This window comes from Notothenia rossii (assembly GCF_949606895.1).
Source record: "Notothenia rossii genome assembly, chromosome: 5".
Classification (NCBI taxonomy): Eukaryota; Metazoa; Chordata; class Actinopteri; order Perciformes; family Nototheniidae; genus Notothenia; species Notothenia rossii.
The window spans coordinates 25026504-25047996 of record NC_136903.1 but is presented as its reverse complement, the minus strand read 5'-3'; the positions used below and the strand labels follow the sequence as shown (position 1 = coordinate 25047996).

The 21493-nt window shown below is 40.1% G+C and overlaps 1 protein-coding gene across 1 annotated transcript in view; it reads right to left on the bottom strand.

Moving 5' to 3' along the window:
* LOC307038768 (UPF0606 protein KIAA1549) overlaps nt 1-21493 on the bottom strand; it is a 38537-nt gene that overhangs the window by 12797 nt on the left and 4247 nt on the right. Inside the window, exons 3-9 of the mRNA XM_079680447.1 lie at nt 7401-9533; nt 7144-7232; nt 6567-6726; nt 6346-6476; nt 5053-5245; nt 4893-4952; nt 4650-4795 (exon numbers count right to left, since the gene is read on the bottom strand). Coding sequence (XP_079536573.1) covers nt 4650-4795; nt 4893-4952; nt 5053-5245; nt 6346-6476; nt 6567-6726; nt 7144-7232; nt 7401-9533 — 2912 coding nt within the window. The remainder of the gene's footprint in view (nt 1-4649; nt 4796-4892; nt 4953-5052; nt 5246-6345; nt 6477-6566; nt 6727-7143; nt 7233-7400; nt 9534-21493) is intronic.

The window sequence follows — 21493 nt, the reverse complement described above, 5'->3', positions numbered from 1 at the left end:
AACAACCTGGGAAAGGGAAAGAGAAGGAAAGTAGTGTCATTTGTGTAATTACCTCTTTTTCTTTTAAGATGTACATATCCCTTTAAATCAATAACAGTTTCGATTATCTAATTTAACAAATGTCTTACACCAAACAAGATGTTGCCAAGTATACAGTATTTATAATACTCTGCAGTCATCTATTTTATATACTGTTTATCCCATTCTATTTATATTTTGTTCTCACAATTTTTGCACTTTTTTATGTCTTAAGTATAGTATGCTGCATTGTTGAGGATCGAGGGATTTTTATTGCGAAAAACTACACCGTGCATATGACAATGAAGCCTTTGAATCTTGATTCCATCTCTGAACCCTGTTACCAGCTCCTGAGTTGTTTGTATTATAATATTGGAGTGTGAATATTTCTGTAAGTGATCAAAGTGATTCCGTTTCCCATGATAAAAAACCAAGAAGCATGAATTGGTGAAATGATGGAGGAACGTTTCTTTAGGTCCACTGTATATTGTGGATTCTTGTGGGAGAAAATCCTCAGGATACATTGTCTTGTGTGTGGAAAGGATGCCAGGTTGCTATGTAACTTGGCAGTCATACATTTACACGGGGCAATTATCAGGGTTACTGACTACTAGTGACTCCACCACTCTTTAAAACTGTTGGCAGACATTATGGCATCTTATGTCATTTTCCAAACATAAACATATCCGGATGTAGAAAAAGTCGGAAGGACACTCAATAAATCGTATTACTTATTCACATTACTTAGGGAGAGGCTTTAAATCCTCAGTTAAAGGTCTTTATATGTCTGTTGATTCACTTTTACCACCATGGTTCATCTTTTCTTAATATATCCACAACAAGGTGCAGACTAGATGAGCTTCAGTTCAAATCTATAATTATTAACATTAGTTGTGCAACTTGTTTTAACTTTAAATTCTCATTTGTTAAATTGTAAATATTTTCTCTCTGCAGCATTTACGATCAATTCATGCTGCAAGCAAGCAACTGGAAAAGAGCTTCCAGTAATGAAAGATGAGGCACTGCACTCTCAATGGAATATCTGATGAAGGCCCCAAGTGTGCTTATTCCAATTAAAAATATGCCTTTTTAATGGAGAGTGTGACGGCTCACTCACAAGAGCAAACTTTAAAGTTCTTTTTTTTTCTGTGACAATAACCAGCATTTCCTATTTGGCAAGAATACCTGCGTTTAAATCTATTATAAACTAGACAAGGGAGTTATCTGATGTGTTTTATTGTTATCGTTTAGCTTATATTTAACAAAATAAGATCAGACTCCCATTGACTTAGTCTTTTAAGACATTCAAACTATCAGTCACAAGATTTGACATAAGGTCCTAGAAATAATTTCATTTAATCTAACACGAAGGACTAAGGAAAAAATACAATTACTTTGAAAAAACAGTGCCCATTTATATTAACTTTTTCGTTCAGGTACAGACAAAATAATTCAAATGTATTATTTATATCATATTGTATTTGTCTGTATATCCTTTTGCATGATGTGCTGCTATTATTTGGATGTACAAAAAACATCTGCATGCACTAATAAACAAACACAAATTATTAAAAAAGCAGAATCATGATATATCAGCCTGCGTTCTGTATCCCTGTTTGAGTATTCATTGACATATATGTGTGTGTGTTTGTGTGTGTGTGTGTGTGTGTGTGTGTGTGTGTGTGTGTGTGTGTGTGTGTGTGTGTGTGTGTGTGTGTGTGTGTGTGTGTGTGTGTGTGGTCTCCCTCTGGGTGCCCTGAGGCGCAGCACAGTCTCCTGTCTGCATTACTGAAAAGAGTAAAGCACGATCATGGCTGGGCTGACACAGAAAAAGCGCTCGGGCAGGCCTTCTCATCTAGGGGCTAATCCAGCCCATGCATGGTTACTAGAGTGGAAAGGCGGTAGCGTGGATGTGTGTGTTATTGAACAACCCATGATCCAAGCTCCTCTTATATCTGCCTCTGCAGACTCATAGGTGACAACACCACACTGATACTGTCAGATTATTCTGTGTGTGTGTGTGTGTGTGTGTGTGTGTGTGTGTGTGTGTGTGTGTGTGTGTGTGTGTGTGTGTGTGTGTGTGTGTGTGTGTGTGTGTGTGTGTGTGTGTGTGTGTGTGTGTGTGTGTGTGCATGCAATAGAGTGAGACAAAGGATTCTTCACATGTTCAGTCTACGTCACCAAAACTCTCATTATATGCAACAGACACTTACAGATGAGTGTCTTTGAAATGTAAAATGGATAGAACAAAAACAAACACATAGTATTGTTTCTCTGATACATATTCATCACTGGGAAATATATGATTTGAAAAGGGTGCCAAAGATTAAAATTAGAGATCTAATATTACCACAAAGACACACAGTAAAGGTTTACTACCAATACAAATCCTCTCTTTTACATAAACTGATCAGCTGTTTTGTGGAAACAACAACTAAGGAGACAAAAAGGTCAGGAAGAGTGAGGCAACTACTCAGCCAAGGTTGACCCTCATCACTCTGACAGCCCCCCTGTTTGAAGACCACCCTATGTGCTCAGACTTCATGAGGTCAGCTCAACTACGCATCTCTCGCTTACCAAAACAAGTCTCCTCTCTCTTAGTGTTTGGCTTTTCTGGCTCTTTTTATTTCTAAATATTTTACCCTCATCTGTTTTTGTATCTCCCCCTCCATAATATCTACCCTGACAACAACAAAAACAATAACAACAACAACAACAACAACAACAACAACAACAACTCTTAATCATCACAACTGCAGGATACAGAAGGAGAAAGAGCAACAATAAATAATTGATCTGCTCTTAGCAGCTCAAGTAACAGGACCGGAGAAACGAGGAAGAGGAGAAAGAAACAAGGGGCTCGAGAGGTTGTGGTCTTTCGAGTGGCCAGCCCCTGGGATGAATGGGATGCTGTTGCTATGGAGACAGAGCCCTATCCTGTCCCCTCAGAGATGAGCCGAGCAGGTGCGGAGCGAACCCACAAAAGCTAGTGACTGATTAGTAAAGCAGTAGGGCGCTCGGAGGTTTCAAACGCTGCAGCGCTCAAATAATGAGCCCTCAGTTCTTAGAGAGCTTGCATCAGGGAATCATGATGATATAAATGGCACAAGGAAGGGAGCTTTTTCAAGATTTAGCGATTAATCCATTAACAAACTTCCTGTAAGAGAGTTTACAAGTGTTGTGTAATGAGCACAACATTAAACAAGGAATTTATATTGTGTAATTTCCAAAGAAAAGACACTACCATAACTGTCTGAACAATAATTTAGGGTTTAGTGTTGAGCCTGCCTGTAAGAGTGGACTTATGTACTTGTTTCATTTAGTTTCCTAATAATCAGACAATATTTTAAAATAGAAATATAGGCCCTCTTATCCTCATTTTCAGGTGCATATTAGTATTGTGTTCCTCTACTGTGACATGTTTACATGCTTTTGGGTTCAAAAAGCTCTTTATTTCTTTCATACTGCCTGTGCTGCAGCACCTCTTTTCACCCTCTGTCTGAAACCAGAGCCCAGTCTGCTCCAGGGTTTCCCACACATAGACTTGACTTGACAGGTATATTAACGGTCGCCCAAGTATATTTCGTGACCCATTAAGTTTCTTTTTTTTTTTCTGTGTCATTCAAGCTCGGGATAACCTCAGCTCATGTGAGGTAAAGGACTCTCTGAGTGTTTAGATAGTTAACTTAGTCTAAGTTCTCAGTGGGTCTCAAACACATATTTCCATTTGAGGGGGTGGTGATTAGTCAAAATGCATGAATAAAAAAAAAGGCTGATTTTAAATGCCATTTTCTTAATGTCTTTCATTTGTTGTAAAGCGCTTTGAATTGCCTTGTGTTGAAAGGTGCTATATAAATAAACTTGCCTTTCCTTGCCTAGGTGAAAAAAGGTAAGATACACTTTTAAGACTTGTTGAGAACCAAAACTAGTCTTTTCTGCTGCCTCAAAGAGGAGCAGGGGGAGAGGAGGGAGACAGGAGAGGCGGATTCAGGAGCACAGACACACTCACAACTATAAATGAGCCAAAAATAAATAAATAAACAAGTTTCAATGTTTTTTCATATTGGAAATGGTATGTTATTGGTTATGGCCATGATTTTATGATTATTGAGATGTATACAGTTCTGTTTCCTATGGGTGTTTCCATAGGTCTAGTCTCTTTATTTCCCCCTCAAAATGCACCAGATTGATGCATTTAACTCCAAAATTAAAAGAAAAGATCTTACCGGGGGATTTGAGGTCCACCCCCACTTAAAATCACATGGACAGGTTCCTAAATACATTTACAATTGTATTTAAATAGTAACCCATGTCCATATATTTGTTTGTGGGTAGTAGATTTAAACTATAGGGCTATCACTGTGGGCAGCAACACTGTAAATATTGACAAATAAATCCAGCAAAATGGCACAAAAAAAAACTGGTAGTGGCCTGGCTGGGTGTATAATTTCCGGCCTGACTTATTGTCTCGGTCCGGCCCTGGCTGTACCTGTTCGCTCTGCCAACGCATGAAGGGTCTGCTCACAAGCGACCAACAGAAAGGACAATGTTAATGTTGTTGTTGCACGTCACCTCACCCCCCCCCCTACAACAGCTAAGTATAGTTTTGAATAAATGTAATTGTACAGTACCTGGACACTGCTGTTGCCTATAAGGGTGGCTCTCTTAACGCGTCTGATTAATCCCGTTGCCTCTCCGAGGAGCATGGCCACCCGGCGCTCCATGTTGGCTTGGAAGGTCCTCTCACTCACTTTCTGGTCCAGTACACCAATGAGCACTGAGCACAGAGATCATTCAGAGTATCAGCACACGGAGCCTTTAAATTAAAGTAGATGAGATAACTTTAATTATGCCAAGAAGTGAAACCGTGATACCTGTTCTAACCCAGGTGGAGCGAAGCAAGTGGCTGGTGTTCAACTCTGGATAATGGAAAGCTTTAAAAAAAAAAATAGATTTAAGAGTTATTACAGTAAAGGTGACTTATGACAAAGTGAAAGGAGCTTAAATATAGAAAGACTGCACTGCGGTACTCACGCTCAGCAATCTGCAGTACAGGAAAGCTCATGTAATAGCTGAATTCCACCATTGTGAGCTTCATCAGGGCATTGCTGACCTCTGACCCCATCAGGTAACCCCTGGAGACGCGCACAGTGAAAGTTATGTCCACCGGCTGCCTCACTAGCCGCTGTTCCTGATTTTTCGGAGCTGCCATGGTGATGTTTATGATCTGAAACACAATTAGACGGAGATGTACTGTTCAGCAGACGAACAATTACTGAACGGAAAGTACAAAACATTTTCCATCCTGCGTGAGTCTCTTGAAAGTTTATTTGTCTCATAAAATAGTTTGAATGAAGTTCCCAATCTTGGAAGGATTGGCTTCTGTGATCGAAGAGTTGAATAGAAGATTGAGCAGTGTGGCTTTGGGGTACAGTTTGAAAAAGAAAAGACGGTAACTGAGGCATCAGTGAAATAGGATTACCCAGAACTCTATTGAAACCAGCTAACCACATAGCCAAATAAGCTCTTTATTAGCAAACAGTAAGCTTCCTTAATACTCAACAACTAGAGCATGCACTCCTTAGAGTATGAGTATCCTAGTGAAGTATCCAGGAGGTTTGTTCATGAGTAATACTAAGATTGAGAATCACTGGTGTGGAAAATGTAAAGTAGAGAAAGAGCTGAGTTTGAAGGTGCCTGAACCCTAGCCTGTGGTTATTACATCTGTGTAGGGACCAACAACTGAGGTTGTGGATAAAGCTTGTAAAAAATGAGTATCCTATGTGTGGTGTCTGAAAGTGAAAAAGCCTCTCTTTTGTGTTGGAAGGAGTCCACTGAGGCGCTCTAGGCATGATATCAGGATGAGAACAGATAGAGAGAACCAGCAAATACAATGGGGAGCATGATAATTGGGCTACTTTTCTTACCATGCCAGTATGGATGGATATTTTGTGCATTGATCAGATTTTGTCAAACCAAACAAAATAATTCAGACAATATCACAATATATACGCTTTCTCTTGCTTTTGCAACCAATAACTCGCTTAAATCCAAAAGCTTTAGTAACAGTTTGTCATTCTATTTAGTGACAGACTGAGACTGAGATTTAAAATCTTTTTTCTAAGTGACCTGGCTAAGATTGTTAAAATTACAAAGTTATAATATGCTGAGATACAGTAAGCGCTGGGAGTGAACAGGAGTTCGGTTAATTTTTTTTAAACTTCACTATTTTTTTTGTGCTAGAGTGGTGACATCCTTGAAATGCTTAAATTAAATAAACATAAATAAATAACTGCCCCATGTTAATTAAGGTGCATATTCACTCACGTGCACTGTGAAGTTGGTTGACTCCTTTGAGCGCCGCCGCATTTCTGCAAAGGCCATGGTCAAGCCTTTCTCAATGCTTTCGCTGAAGTTGCAGTAGCGCACATCTATGGGAGCAGGAACAAACTGCAGCACTGCACAGAGATGGGAAAAGGAGAGTTTAGATCAAGTTCACGCTTAAAAACAACAGACAACTAAAGGCAGCTTGTTAGAAGGTCATTTACCTGTGTGGACTTGGTATTTACTGTCTGGTGTCGCCCAGTTGGGAGACACAGACAGGAAGCGGCGCCCAGACCTTCGCAGAGCGTTGATGACAGATATGGCTGTGTACACAACAGGACCAGAAACCACCCGAAACACAAACTTTGGTGGGGGGTCCACAACCTCCACAGACAAAGCAGGAAAAAATGACATAGACAAATCAGTCAGTCAGTCATTCAGTCAACCTACATGTGTTACATAAGCAGCTGATGTTTTTGAGAGGTCATTGTGTGCTTGTGGAACTTGATGTGACTACTCTTGTGTTTTTTTTATCACAGAACCACTGATAAAAAAACTCAGGAAGTGGTCTACCTTAGTGGTTCAACTGCACCGCTGTAATGTAAACACACATACACTTACACACATGTTAGGGCCTTTACTCCACAGTCAATCCAGAAGCATTTTAGTTTCTAATATGATCTCTTTTACGTTATAATGTGCCTATGTTGCTTTTTCATGTCTTTTTTAATTGACAAACAAAAACTAACATATTGCATGGTATTATATTAAAATAAAATTGTTCTCTTAAGATAGATTTACCTGCAGCTCTACAGACTTGTTGAATTCCCCTTTCAGTATGTCTCTCACTTGAGATTTGGCATATCCAACTGTGGCCCCGAAAGGGAAACCTTTAGAAGAAAGCATAAGCATGGTACAATCCCATTACAATTTATAACAAATGTACATTTCAAATCCAAATAACAGATTTCCGCAAACATTTGGACTCATCATACATGTGGATTACACAAATACAATATTGTAATATAACAGAAAGCATAATTAAAAGTCCAACGTACCAATTTTAACTAAATAAGCAGGCCTCTCAAGGTTGCAGAGATACTGTCGAGATGTTGGTGTTGTAGTTGGGGCCTTTGTGGTGATAGAAGGGATGTTGACACTGGTTGAGGCTTCTGTGGTGGCAGGATCTCCAGTCGAGGCTTGATGGGAAGTAATGGTGGCAGTTAGGGTCGTGGGTGCAGCAGAGACTGTATTAGCTTCACTGCTAGTTGGGATCAAGGTCATTGTGGCTGTGATGTCAACTCCATTTTCAGTCACCCCCTGATCCCCCAACAGGACTGGAGGGACCAAAGTGACATTGGGTGTGGGTTCAGTTGACTCTAACGTGATGTTGAGAGTTTGTTCGGTTGTAAAAGGAGAGTCTTGGGGAGTTAATTCTGTTGTACCCTCTGTAGTGTTGGCAGCAGGGTCAGTGGGAACAGGGGAGAAGGCTATAGTTGCAGTTAAGACAAAACTGGTGTTAATGGTTTCTGATGGGTACGGCTCTGTAACAAACCAATGGACATCTGTCAGAGAGGAGGGAGACATTACATCATCTGGCAGCAGAGGCGTTGTACTGGGTAACATGGATTCTGTTTGGCCAACAGTTGGAGATTGTGCAGGCCAAACGGTGGTAGACTCGCCACCCCAGACCAAAGAGGGATCAAAGTAGTGGCTTGGGGTTATGGAAGGATCTAGAAACGGCTCAGAGGCATTGACCAGCTGAGGACTCTGCTCTGTGGTTGGTGCTGGGGTTGAGTCATTTTGAGGCTCAAATCCTGACAGATCACCAGAGAACTCATCCTCAGTTAATTTGGTATCATTGGTGATGCTGCTTGTGGGTGTGAGTTCGGTAGGGCTGATGGAAACCACGGTAACGTTCCCTTTGTGTTCATCTCCCGCGTCTGAACTGTTCTCCTTGGTCAACTGAGTGGTGTAATACTCCAAGCTGTTCATGTCGGGCAACAGGACATCTGTCGGTTGAATCGTGAAAGTATCGCCCCAATCTACGTTTGATGCGTCGGGTATATCGCTGTTTGCGGAAGGAGTAGGGTCCAGTGTGTCTTGAATTGTAGAGGACGAAGAAGAAGGATGTATGGATTTAAATGGGACAATGGTATGGTACGCTGTCGTGAAGCTGGACGATGGTGAGACGTGAAGAGGATTCAAGGACGAAGGAAATATGCCGACTCTTGAAGGAAACGATGTGTCATAGCTTTCTGTGTAGTCCTCTAGATCATACGAGTCAGCGGGCACCTTGGTGACCAGAGCGTAGTCCTCCCCATCTGCGTTTAGGTATGACATCGTCTCCAAGTAGTCCCCAGACCCCCAGTCGAAGTCCATGGTGTTGGTGGGGTAGAATTCCTCCGGAGAGATGTCAGTGGGTTCATATGAAGGAGACGCAAGGTGTGGGGCGATGAAAGGCACATTGTAGCCGGGGGCCAGAACCTCATCTGGGTTGGGTAGCGTGTTAATGTCACGTGTTGGTCCGCTCTCCTCTAAGGGGGAACTACTGGGGCTCAGCTGGTTCACATCCAGTATTTTACTATCGTCTGCCACAAAGTCAGGGAAGGCCAGTTTAAGGGGCTCGAGAGGCTGAGCAGGAAATGAGGTCATAATTTCCAGTGTTTGCTCTGATGGACCATCTTGCTGCTTGCTGAAGGTTTCTTTCTGCTTGGAATTAAGACCGAGCTGAGGTTGTGTCGACCTCGTGAGAGCAGAGGGGCTTAATGACGCTGTGGATATATTCGACTGAGGCTGAGCGAGAGAGGAGGATTGTTTGGCCGACTTTGAGCTGGCCAGCTTCCTGTCCGAAGAGAGTTTAGCTGGTGATTCAAATTGCGGACTAGACCCTAATACGGGTTCAGAGGGGCTTAATGAGGGACTGGAAAGAGGGTGTGGTTCTTCTGCAATGAGGTCACTTGCTGTGAAGGATTTCTCAGAAGCAACACGTCCCCACTGAAAACGTGACACTCCACCAGTTCTAACTTCATGGTTTGGTTCAGAAATGGGTGGCAGTGTACCAGGTGAGCCTGGGCTCTCAAAGGCAGTGTGATGTGAGGCGGGTAATGCCAATGGTTGGAACCCTGTTGAACTTGGAACATGTCCAAGAAATCCCATAGGTTGTTGTGTGGAGTCCAAGAGAGACTCATCTGCAGAGGAACAAAGAGAATGCTTTAGTTAAGTATTGAAGGAATAAAGAGCCATTTCAAGGATAAGGGCAAGACTGAACCAAATTGGGCTGATTCTATGAAATGTTATCGTTCACACACTCAATATGATACATTTACAATTTAGGGGCCAGAACTTGGCAATCTAATTTCCATATATCTTTTGGGTGTCAATTATCAAGAATAGTAGCTTTTACAAATGATTCAAGCAACTTTCTTTATGTGACTCTAATACATTCTAATGGTGTGAAATTGTTGAACTGAGCTAGGATGACACATATGGCTTTGCATAGTATACAGGCAAACACTTTACCCTGCGTTATGTTCTATACAAAACTGGACATAAAGAATAATGCCATTACATCAATAGGATAGCTTTAGTTAGAAAAATGGTTCCGTGAAAGACAAAAAAAATCATTGATTTCTGAGGAAATAACAAAATATATTGGATGCGCTCACAAGAACTTCTCATCTCAAATGAGTAATTGTAACACTTCACCTCTGCAGCAGAGGTCACAGTCATACACAGACTATAAATAGACACAGCATCAAATCTGTAGAACCCGTGGTGCGTGTAGGAGGTTATATTTAACCTTGGCCTATATTAAGTGAACAATAATCAATACTATATTGACGGATGGTTTATAAACAACAACTATTCATACAATTGGAATTTGAGATCCATTCCTTTAAGTAATAAGGTCGGTTTACCAGAACACATTAGTTATATAGCCGGCTCATTTGACTGTACAGTATATGACAGCATCAGTCTTCAAAGTGTACTAGTTTACTTTGTGATTGTTAAAAACATGATCAAGGCCTCTTTTTACTGGTCAAACTAAATGTACAATTTCCTAAAGTTGATGGAAAATGGAAACATTAATCCATAATTAGATCAGGGAGTAAGAACATATTCTCATAAAAAAGAACATGGCTGAATTTGTGATGCCATAATAAAACCCAACAATTACTGTTTTCTCCTTTAACATCTTTAAACTACGGGAATATTCTGACACGCTTGCCCTGCACTGACCATATGCTGCAAAACGAATGAGTGGTTGTTCTAGCTCAGTACCTCGATGATCTGTGCTTGTTAGCGATGTACTCCAGGGAGATCGTCTCCTATCCTCCCATTATTATTATTATTTGAATTTTTTTTCTTGATTTTACTTTTGATTTTGTTAATCTGTGTGAATCTGTGCTGTCCTTTTTTTCACGCTTACCCTGTTGCTGCTTGTACAACTGAATTTCCCCACGGGGATTAATAAAGGTCCATCTTATCTTATCCTTTTTTACGTTACCTGACCTTGGAGTGATGGATGGGCAGTTTTCAGCTCGTTAGGAGGAAACTCTACCTCTTATACACAACATTAACATCCTTTAGGGGGACATTAGACCTGTCAAATCGTAGGAATGGCAAATGTGGCTTATGTAATACATTTCTGACTGAATTTGAGTGCCAAGTGGCTTTCTCTCCATGTTGCGTAACATGGTGTAACATGCATGATTTAATTTGGGAAGTGCCTTGATAACTCTCCAGGTCTAAGATATTCAAGGAATGCAACATGAGGTGAAGGCAGAGAATAGTTATTACATCATTCATAGTAATAGACTTTTTAACAGTTACATGAAACTGAATAAGTTTGCATCTTTTATATGCGTAAATGTGTTTAAAGTTGTATGATCCTACTGGAAGAAACCTTTACGTATAACAAAGGAGATAGTATCTTATTGTTAATGGGGTTATAGGTAATCAAAAAGAACCATAATGTGTGTATACAATCATAAATAGACCACATCAACGAAAAAACAACTGGTAAATAAGCTTTGTGCCTGAAAGCATGTCTTAAACAGAGCTAGACTTTATTATTGCTGTTGCCTTAAGCAAGCCACCAACAGCCTGACGTAGTTTCTCAGCAGCTGCTCTTTGTAGCGCACAGAGGCTCTGCAGAATCCTACACTCTTGACAATAGTTGCAGAATCAGCTGAGGGAGAAGACTATTTTTAACGCTGGGAGCACAGACCAGATCTCTTATAAAAAGCTTAAAAATTAAAAAAAGAATATATTTCTTGAGAGTCATCTTCAATTTACTGCATGGCTTTGTACAGCAAGGCTGCCTCTGGCTTGGCCCAGGAGAAAACTCCCAACTTAATTATAACCTACTAAAGTACCTTAATTGAGTCAGCATGGTAATATAACAGAGTCCTTTGGAAAAGAGTTGGAAAGGAAAAGGCAAGAGTTCTCTAGTCTAGTGTGTGCTGCACGTCGCCAAACAGCCACACAGCTCTTTGTCTGCTGTGCCAAGTGTTTGAATCCCGCACAGCTGGACAGTTGCGCACACACACGCACACACACGCACGCACGCACGCACGCACGTGCACACACACACACACACACACACACACACACACACACACACACACACACACACACACACACACACACACACACACACACACACACACACACACACACACTAAGTCGTGATCTGTGACGTCTTATATAGGTAATCGTGAAATGTAAAAAAAAAACTTTGCAAACTGAAATCATAAGCACATCTGTGTGCACACAAACCAAAGTGTGTGTCGTATATTTGGATGTGCTGGTTCTTTTTTTCACGAAAACATAAACATTACACTGCTCAACTGTGTATGTCTTGTTCCATTTAGCTGTCAAACAACTAAATATACATTTGAAAGTGCTGCAGATATAAAAAAGAACTGATAAATACCATACAGACTACCTTTGCAGGAGACCATGTTTGTCTGAAAAACATGCTGACGTTTGAGGTCATACTGTGGAACATGACCCCAAAATGTCACCTCATCTCAGCACATCGTACAGCGACAAACAAATACATTTATTGTAACATTGAGGACAATTAAACATGCATGAATAGGTGGCAAAACATCTAGCTAACTAAGACAAATACTATTATTGTGAAGTGTTTAATGACAGCAGCACTATCTGTACTGAAAATGGACGATTTTGATGATGAGGATAATGATGATAAGGATTGCTACAGATAAAGAACCAATAATCAAAATGAAGAACAATCCTTGCGGTAGTTTATTTTCAGCTTCATGAGGTTCAATTTCTAGTATTATGTAAAATGATGTTCGTAGAAACTAAGACTTGGCTGTTTATTCTTAATAATTAAGCAGGCATCAATAACTCAAGGCTAATCCTAGATGATGACAGTGACAGACAGAAGCCAGGCACAAGTGAGAGCGGACTAAATTGGAGCTGACGTTACAAGTAGAAATTGAGGAAGGTCTTTAGGAATAAGCAGCGCTGCCACCTGTCCCTCGAAACACGAGTGTGTCACACTTGGATGGCCCCTCATTGTTGGGCCTGTCTGTGGGACTCAGCAGTGAGACCCCTGCTGAGGGACACCTCTACATCAGGTTTAGAGTGCATTGATGTACAGTGCCGGACAGTGGCAGAGTCCAACTATGTTTTTTCTTCTCGATTTCTAATCTCGCTCGTCCAGATGGTCACCTTTTCTCTTTCTGGAATATGTGAATCATTCACTCAAAAGATCCTAATTTCACCGCCGAAAAAACTCATTACAGAAACGGGGTCAGGCTGTTTTAGGAATCATCAAAAGTGAGAAATGGAATCATATTTCTAGTTTTTAAAGATTTGAACAAGCTGCTTCAACCTAAAATATTATCCCACTTCCTCACAAAATGCTTACAATACTTCGTCTTATTACTCTGACGACACTGAAAAATGAATGCAGTGAGATGGTTAGGGTTCTCATTTATTCATTACATGAAACATCTTAGGCTATTGAGATTCCACTTCCATTCATCAGGCCTTTATGTGTCTTTGAGCCTCGACTAAACTAATGAATAGCTGCCTTGTACACGCTCTGAACTAAATTTGCATTTGGCCAAATTAACAAGTTATCGAATACTACAAGGTTGTAGTGTATTTACTCCGGGGCTTTTTCTACTATGTGTTGTTTATAAACAGCTAGGTTTGTAATTGTGTTATTGTGAAAATACTGAATGTACTCTTCCAATATCAGAGTACCACATGATAACAAAGGCCCTAGCTGTGTACTTGACAGGATGTATGATTACCTAGAAGAGCGTCAGGACACACTGTTTTAGGCATAATATAGCTATGTTATTAACATGATGATTCAGCCTCTATGGAGATAGACATATGACTGTCATGTTTATTGTTTACGCAGGCCTTAGCTAATCTGAACTAAACATTGAATACTGCTTTGAACCGGTATTCCTCCATCTTGTGACTGTAACACCATAGGCGGCGCATGAGGCTCAGGTTTGGGAAGGCTAAATAACTTTTTTTTACCTGACGCTGCCCGCCTCCGGCGTCAATCGATTAGAGTTCAACCAAGATCAACTCTCAGTGAAAGCACCGCCTGCTGACCGATCAGAGCTCAGTGTGCGGAGTTTAAATCTATCAAGTCATATTACAGGATAAAGGAAATACAGAACAACTGCCGTATGCAGGGAAGACGCCGACGTGTCGCACTTATCATTCATATCACATCATTAATCACATCATCGATCATATAATATCATAATATATCACATATTTCCTTATCTGAGTCAGCTTGTTGTGCCCTATCTGGCCGTGAAACACTTACAGTGTCACATAGCCTACTGCATGCAGAAGTATTATTTTAAGCAACACATTAAGTTGACGAAACACTCAACTCAAATGTAATTATGTTAATTATTTAATTATTTAGTCAGATCACTCGTTTCTTAGTTGAGGCAGTGATATCATAAACCTGTTAATGTAGGCCTACGCATTCAAACACTCTGTAGTTTATTTATTTTTTACCCAGCTGTTCTGTATTCACCTTGCAGCTGCAACTATGTTGCTTTTATCCTGGATAAAGTGTTTAAGTCATGGATGTTTAAAGTTTAACTTCTTCATATTTGTCTAATATTATAGTTTCATTTTCATTAATGAAGTATGACGCTGCGCTGTCAGTACGCTTGTCCATGTTTGTGATTGGTCAAATGTTGCTAGCCCCGCCCCCTTGAACACGCTCTCAGCCGGACAGAGAAACCCTGGGTTGATTTACAGAGTTGATAACCAGCGTCGTAGGACCGCATAGCGAGATCGCGTTTGTTAGGGTTAGTTAAGATAACTCAAACATATCCAGGGTCTGTTGAACTGGCTTCGTAGTGCACAGGACACAGGTGGCTGCATAGCAGTGCTAATGTCAAAGACACAAACATTATACATTATATTTTGATTTTACCAGGATGCAGTGAAAAAAATATTTGGGAAGGCTTAGCCTTCCCTAGCCTACAGTACCCACCGCCCCTGTGTAACACCCTCTCTTGTATATAAGCATGCCAAGGACACTGTTCTGGGAACTATTTGTCCCATGCAGCTCTGTATGTGATGACTACTTCCATTCTTGCAAGGATAATAAATACATGTATCCTGATATTGAAGATCAAGCCGGTGACGAAGAGTGATATTTTGTTAACAGTTATTATAGTAAATCTTGCAGATTAAGCAGTGCAGTGACTGGCATGTATGTGGAAGCAGTGATTGTGTTCGTTTTTACCTTTGCTGTTCTCTAAAAGGTGGTGTGGAGCATCTTTGGTCATTATTGAAACATTTCCATCTATATCAGCTGATTCAGTGAAAACCAAACTGTGCATGTTTGAGCAGAGCAGATGATGACACAAAGAAATGCCCTTCTTGTAGCTTGGTTGGTTTGTTCTGTAGCTTGGCTGGTTTTATACATCTTGTAATTGTAGACTTGGATTACTGCCAGCAATCATGTAAAAAGGATTCCTACCAGAGAGGAATTATTACTGCGGCTGGCTGATGTGATGTTCTTTTACAAAATGACCACGATAAAAGAGACAGAATAGAGTGGGAGACGGAGGAGAGACAGCCTGAAGGCACACAAGTTCACGCATCTGAAATAGCACTAACCCATTTACCCAGGATGGATATTGGAAAACTCTTATGAGATCATATTATGGAGCTCTCCACTAACCTCAATATGTGTTGAGTTTTGAGAAAATCTCTTACCGAGGCCCAGTGTGTTTAAACAAATCGCTTATAGCACATTAAAGCTAAGGTGGGTGATGTATTTGAGAAATCTTTGTAGTTATATTCCGTGAAATACACTCCAAACATCCTAATAACAATCAGACAAATGAAATGCTCTGGAAGAATCCTACAAGCTGCTAGCTTGACAGCTGCATGTGTATTATATGTTCTACTCTTTATATATACAGTCTATAGTTTTACTGTATCACCAGCCATGGGTTTTTTTTTACATTTAAAATGATACTTTTGGGGGACTAGCTTCGGAGGGAGGCCTGGAGAAACAGGCGGTCGGTTTTGCCAACTCAGTTTCTAGATACTTTATAAGCTTCGGCTGTTATCTGTTTTAATTTGAAAAGAGTTGTCAACTTGTTTTTTGATGGATCATTTTAATATCCAGCTTACTGTGTCTGGCTACTCCAGTGTAACCTAACTACTGTAAGCTTAGGATGTAAGAAGAAGAATTATAGATTATATATTATATTTCCACACATATTTTGATATTTTGTATTCTATATACATTGTTTTTATATTCGGGATTGTGGGAAACAGTATTTCGATCTCTCTGTCTATACACACAAACTGGAAGATTGACATTAAAGTTGACTTTGACTGACTTTGATGTGATTTTGTCTTTGCTGCTCTTTCATGACTACTGATTCAAGGCTGATAAAAGAGTTAACCTCAAAATGCTTTATGTCTCGCATCAGACCATAGAAAAATATCTTCTACTCGACCAGACCCTGCCCTCACTGATAGAGGAATAGAAAACAAGGCAGTAGCCTAACCTGACAAGTGCATTATTAGGGCATGTGAAAACTGAGGGACAAAATTGTTGTGTTCAAAGCAATTTTTGCAGAAAAGGACATTAATGTCTTGTCTCCATCTGCTTGGAGACAAAACATTAACCACAAGCATGTGGTTGGCCTGGGTGAAGCCCACATATGATATTCTTGGTGAACAGATGAGCAAAAGGTGAGCTGTATATATCCCAGTCCAAACAAATTACACAGACACAGAGAAACACAACATGAGGTCCAATTGAATTGTTAAACATTGATATTCAGGGTTTTTTCACAAGAACCAGCCTACCTTAATTTAGGAATACGGTTTCCATAGCAGGCAAACAACAAGTTTGAGCCAAGCAGCTGTGAAACTCAGACGTGCGCTCATGTGCACATGCACCCACCACACAGTAGTAATGCACCCAAGCACACATACACCAATGTATGTGGAGAAACCTGAGATACCAATTACAGAGCCCTCTAATGATATCATTTCCTATGTTTGCCAGACTGCTCATTGCTTGAAAAAAAAGTAATTTAATGGTTGTGTAATTTGGAAAAGAGAATAAAGCGTATTTTGGTATTAATGCTAGCTGACTACAACCGCACACATGGTTCTGTTTTCCGCTAAGCCCCTTGCGTGACTGGCTCTTTTCAGTTGGCAGGAGCTGCGTACACTGAGTGCAGTCGAACAATCTAGATATGGCCGTGTTGACATTTGGTTTATCGGGGAAGCTTTTAAGATGGGAAAGATTCCATTGTTTTCATCAGTGCAGTTCAATTAGATCAAACTATGAGCCAAAGATCAAGGAGCCCCCACAGAAGAAAAAAAAATTCACAAGGGGTGAGTTTATTATTTAAACTAAAAACCGGTTGCTTCCGGGACGGTCAATGTAGCCTACATCTAACAGAGAAAGTTTAGAGAACATATTTAAAATCATATAAATCTAGGTTGGTTTAAACGCTAATCCAAATCTTAAATTTGAGCGCAACATAAAGTGTTGTAGATGGAGAGGTTGCAAACATTTACCGTGAGTTAATTTCGAGGTGAATCGGCTAAAAGTGAGGATGAGAATGGAGACCTGACTGAGGTCATGTCTGCACTTCATCAAATATTCATGTGACCCTTGTTTTGTTTTCCTGAGGGCCTACTTTTTAAGATAAGAGAAGAATGGGAGAGTGAAAAGAGGGGGAGCAGGATATAAGGGGGAGTGGAGTAGTACTATTGAGAAAGAGGAAGAGAGGTTACAGAGGGAAAGTGAGAGAATCTGAAAAGTGACTTTATGAAACATTTTCAGCGAGTCTTCTGGGATTTATTTGATGTTGGGCTACTGCATAACAGATTTACGGATTTAATAACTTAAGTTTATGAAAGCAGAATCACTCAAACCCAACATTCACAACCACTTTATAATATTTTGATGTTGCAATGCTGGTGTGACCGTTTTTCAGAAAATACACAAAAACACACGCACAATGTGGGTACACTCCTTCACTTTCTGCAGTCCGGATTTCTTGGAAAGGCAGGAAGGCAAAGACTTGAAACCAGAGAGGCCCAGAGGACCGTGTCACTCAGCACCCTCCTCGACTTCTCCTCTCAGCACAGGCTGCGAGTCCTGGGAGAACAAACACTGTCTACTGGGCAAGTTTCATCTCTGTGTGATATGTGAGCAGAAACACGGGAAATCTCCGAGCAGAGTCTAGCGACATACTGACTGTCAGGTTTTGCTGTGATGTTGTAAAGAAAAAAGATTTTTAGCCTGAAGTAGCCAAAAAGAGGCCTGGCAGAACCGCACCATCTGCTCTGAAAAAATATATAAATAATCAGCTGCAGTTCATCGGAGCACTTAGAGATTTGGGTTCAGCACAATATGGCCTCAATGTTGATCTCAACACCGTTAGTTAGAAACTCACAGCACAGTCAGGACATTTTAGTCGTAATAAATAAAGCTTACCGAGGGGTTATGTCGTGTACAACCAACTTTTGTCAAGAGAGAAGTTTCTATTCAGTTCTCAGTAGTACGCTTTCTTCTCTTTTTAAGTGTCTAAATAATGTTTAATAACTTATTTTAGATTATTTCCCCCTAAAACCTTAATAAATAGGTATTTCATTAGCCAATGCGGCTGTCTATTGAACCAGAGACATATTGTATCACAAAATGTAAAGAAATGTTGCATTAAACAAAATGTACGAGCATCCTAAAACCCTACCATTGTTTTCTTCCACTTCTGATCTTAATTAAGCGCATTGGTAAGTTAGTCTGGAAAAAAAAAAAAAAAAATCTCTGAGTAACTGGTCCCTTATTAAAATAAGATTGTTGTTTGAGACAATATTCATGCTACGTTTGGACCCTTGTATGATGCTGAAACTGCAGTGGAAAATTGCCTCAAAAAAAGGGTACACAAAATCACTAACAGATGTGCATTTACCGCCACCCCCCCCCCATGGTACCTTCACATCACAAGCTACCAGTAAGATGACGGTAAAAGGGGAAAACTGGAAAAAATGAACCAAATGACTACAGCCATCCTCCGCTTAACTGACTATAAAATAGCTTGTATCTATATCGAATGGACACCGGTAATTATGTTGAAGAATGCCATAAAAGCTAATTCTTTATTAATCAACTTATATATTTTCTTTTATACTGCATTCATCTTAGAACTTTCAATCGCATCTGTAAGCAATGGAGAAACATTAACGGCTTTTAAAATAGTTGCTTTGGTTATGACCTTCTTGTAAAAGCAGATATATGAACACTTTGTGTATGCAAAGTTGATCAGGAGAGGACTTATTGCCAACAATGCAATTGCAAGGGTTTTCCTTATTTGTATTTATATAATTTGTATATATATATTTGTGCCATCTTGTGAAGAAGGCATAACGATTTAATACAAAGTTGGTCACATAAAAGAGTTGATTTCAAAATGTCTGCTTGATATCACAAACCAGTCCTTGTCCAGCAGAGCAGCGTCCACACTGCCAGATCACTCTGGAGAGATCAGTGGGTAAAGAGACGGGGTCAGCCATGGGCTCTTTTCCAACATATATTTCTGGTAAAGCTGCAGGCCTGGAGAGAGCCACTGTTTGACTTTTGATAGCTTCTACCCATTGATCTGCAACTGGCTCCCAGCTCTAATGAATAATGAATGGCCATATTGTCATCCCACACGGATCACATTTCACATGGCGACTGACTGCACTGGTGATCAGCCAGGACTCGCTGGGTTCAACTCGCCAGCTACTGCAGTGCAGATGGAGCCAAATTTAATTGGCGTTTTCACATATAAAGCTTACAATTATAAGCTATACATTTGTTATGATCTCGGGTTTAAGATCTAGGGTGTAGATGTGGAACTATTTCTTTAACTGAAAGTTGAGCAGAGAAGCAGGGAAGTATAAGAAAGAGGGAAATTACTGTATGATGTATTACTGTCGGATCTGGAGGAACAATTATACGGAGATCGCCACGCTCTATTTGACCTAGAAACTATAAAGATTGCTTTTCAGAGTCTGTAAGAAGGAAGCTGTGTGACTGGTGCTTTCACGGCTGAATACAACCATGGATAGTTATCTGTCATCCAGTGCATGAATTAAAGTGAGCCGTAAAGCAATTGGAGAAGATAATGAGCACCTCCTGTCATACAATATAACTCACTTCTAAGGCATTCTGGGAGAAGGCTTTTACAAAAATATTGATGGTTTTATAGGTTCTTATAAGATCCTTAGCTATGATATATGAGTGATGCAGTTAAATGTAGGTTTTGAGGAGCAATCATGTCCCAAATGAAACAGTGTTTGACACAGCTTAATCAACTTAGATCTGTGTATATGATACTGATTCAACAGTCAGAAAAACAGTGCCAAATTCTTGCCAGTGAATCACTTATCTTTGCAGGATACCAAATAAAATTCCATTTCATTTTCATTTAATGCGAAATAAGCATGAGAACACATTTGTTTACATTTGATGGATGTGTAAAAAGGCGCAAAAGTGGACGATAAAGAGAAAAAGAGTCAAACAATCAACAGTAAGGTGTATTGAGGTCTTTTATGCTAACGATACTAGGAAATGCTCTGTTCCTACTGTATTTAAATATACTGTAGAGATTCATACTATCGTTTTACACATTAACAGCCTTCATTTGAAACAGGTAAAACTTTACAAACATCTGACTCATATTATAGTGTTCTATTTTTTTAAGACTGATCCCTTCATGTTCCCAGTAAGCAGCAATAATTTAGAGAGCTTAAAACAGGCTAATTGAGAACAGCGGGCAGCTCTCTTAAAACTGTTCAATCCATGGCTGATAAATGTTCGCTCTTGTGATGCGGTGGTTTGCAGTCGGCCACAGAGAAACTGTCTATGACAAGCTCCTCAAAGTGTTGCATCTAGCTTAGAGCGATCATCTAAACCACAAAGAAATATAAATAAAACACCTCTGCTTTGCCAGAAGATATACTTTCCATAAGAGATGAGGACACTTTGATTTGAAGTACTCCTAGGTAAATGCATATCATTAAGGGCAGCAACATGTGTTTTAACTTTATTCTTTCCCCCATTCTATGAACTGGGTAACTTGTTGTTAGGTAAAAAAGAAGATCATTTACAAAGCATATGGTATCTGACACCAGGCATTTTTTTTAGACGCTAACCAAATAAGCGGGACACCAGGAAGATTCGACATCTTATGTTTGGGAAATGAAAGAATATCTTGTTCAAGCTTTGTTGTACAACCGTCATCAACACATACTGTACTGTCAAGACGAAACATGGAAATAATTAAAAAATGAGGTTAATTTGCTCAGAGCAAAACATGTCTAGGGGTTGTCTGTCACTGTCCTCATGGCCATTTCCACTGATCATAATTCCATTGTTGAGGTATACTAAAATAGAAAAATACTGTCCAATTTTCCAAACTCACATTGGTTTCGCACACAGCATCTCTGTAAAGTATGTGTATTCAGCAGTATTCACTTTCTCCACTAAACGGCTCGCTGCAGCTCCCCCCCCCCCCCCTCCGTGATTTCCTTGTTTAGCGATACACAGCCAAACTCAACCTGAACACACAGAAAGTCACAGCCGAAATAA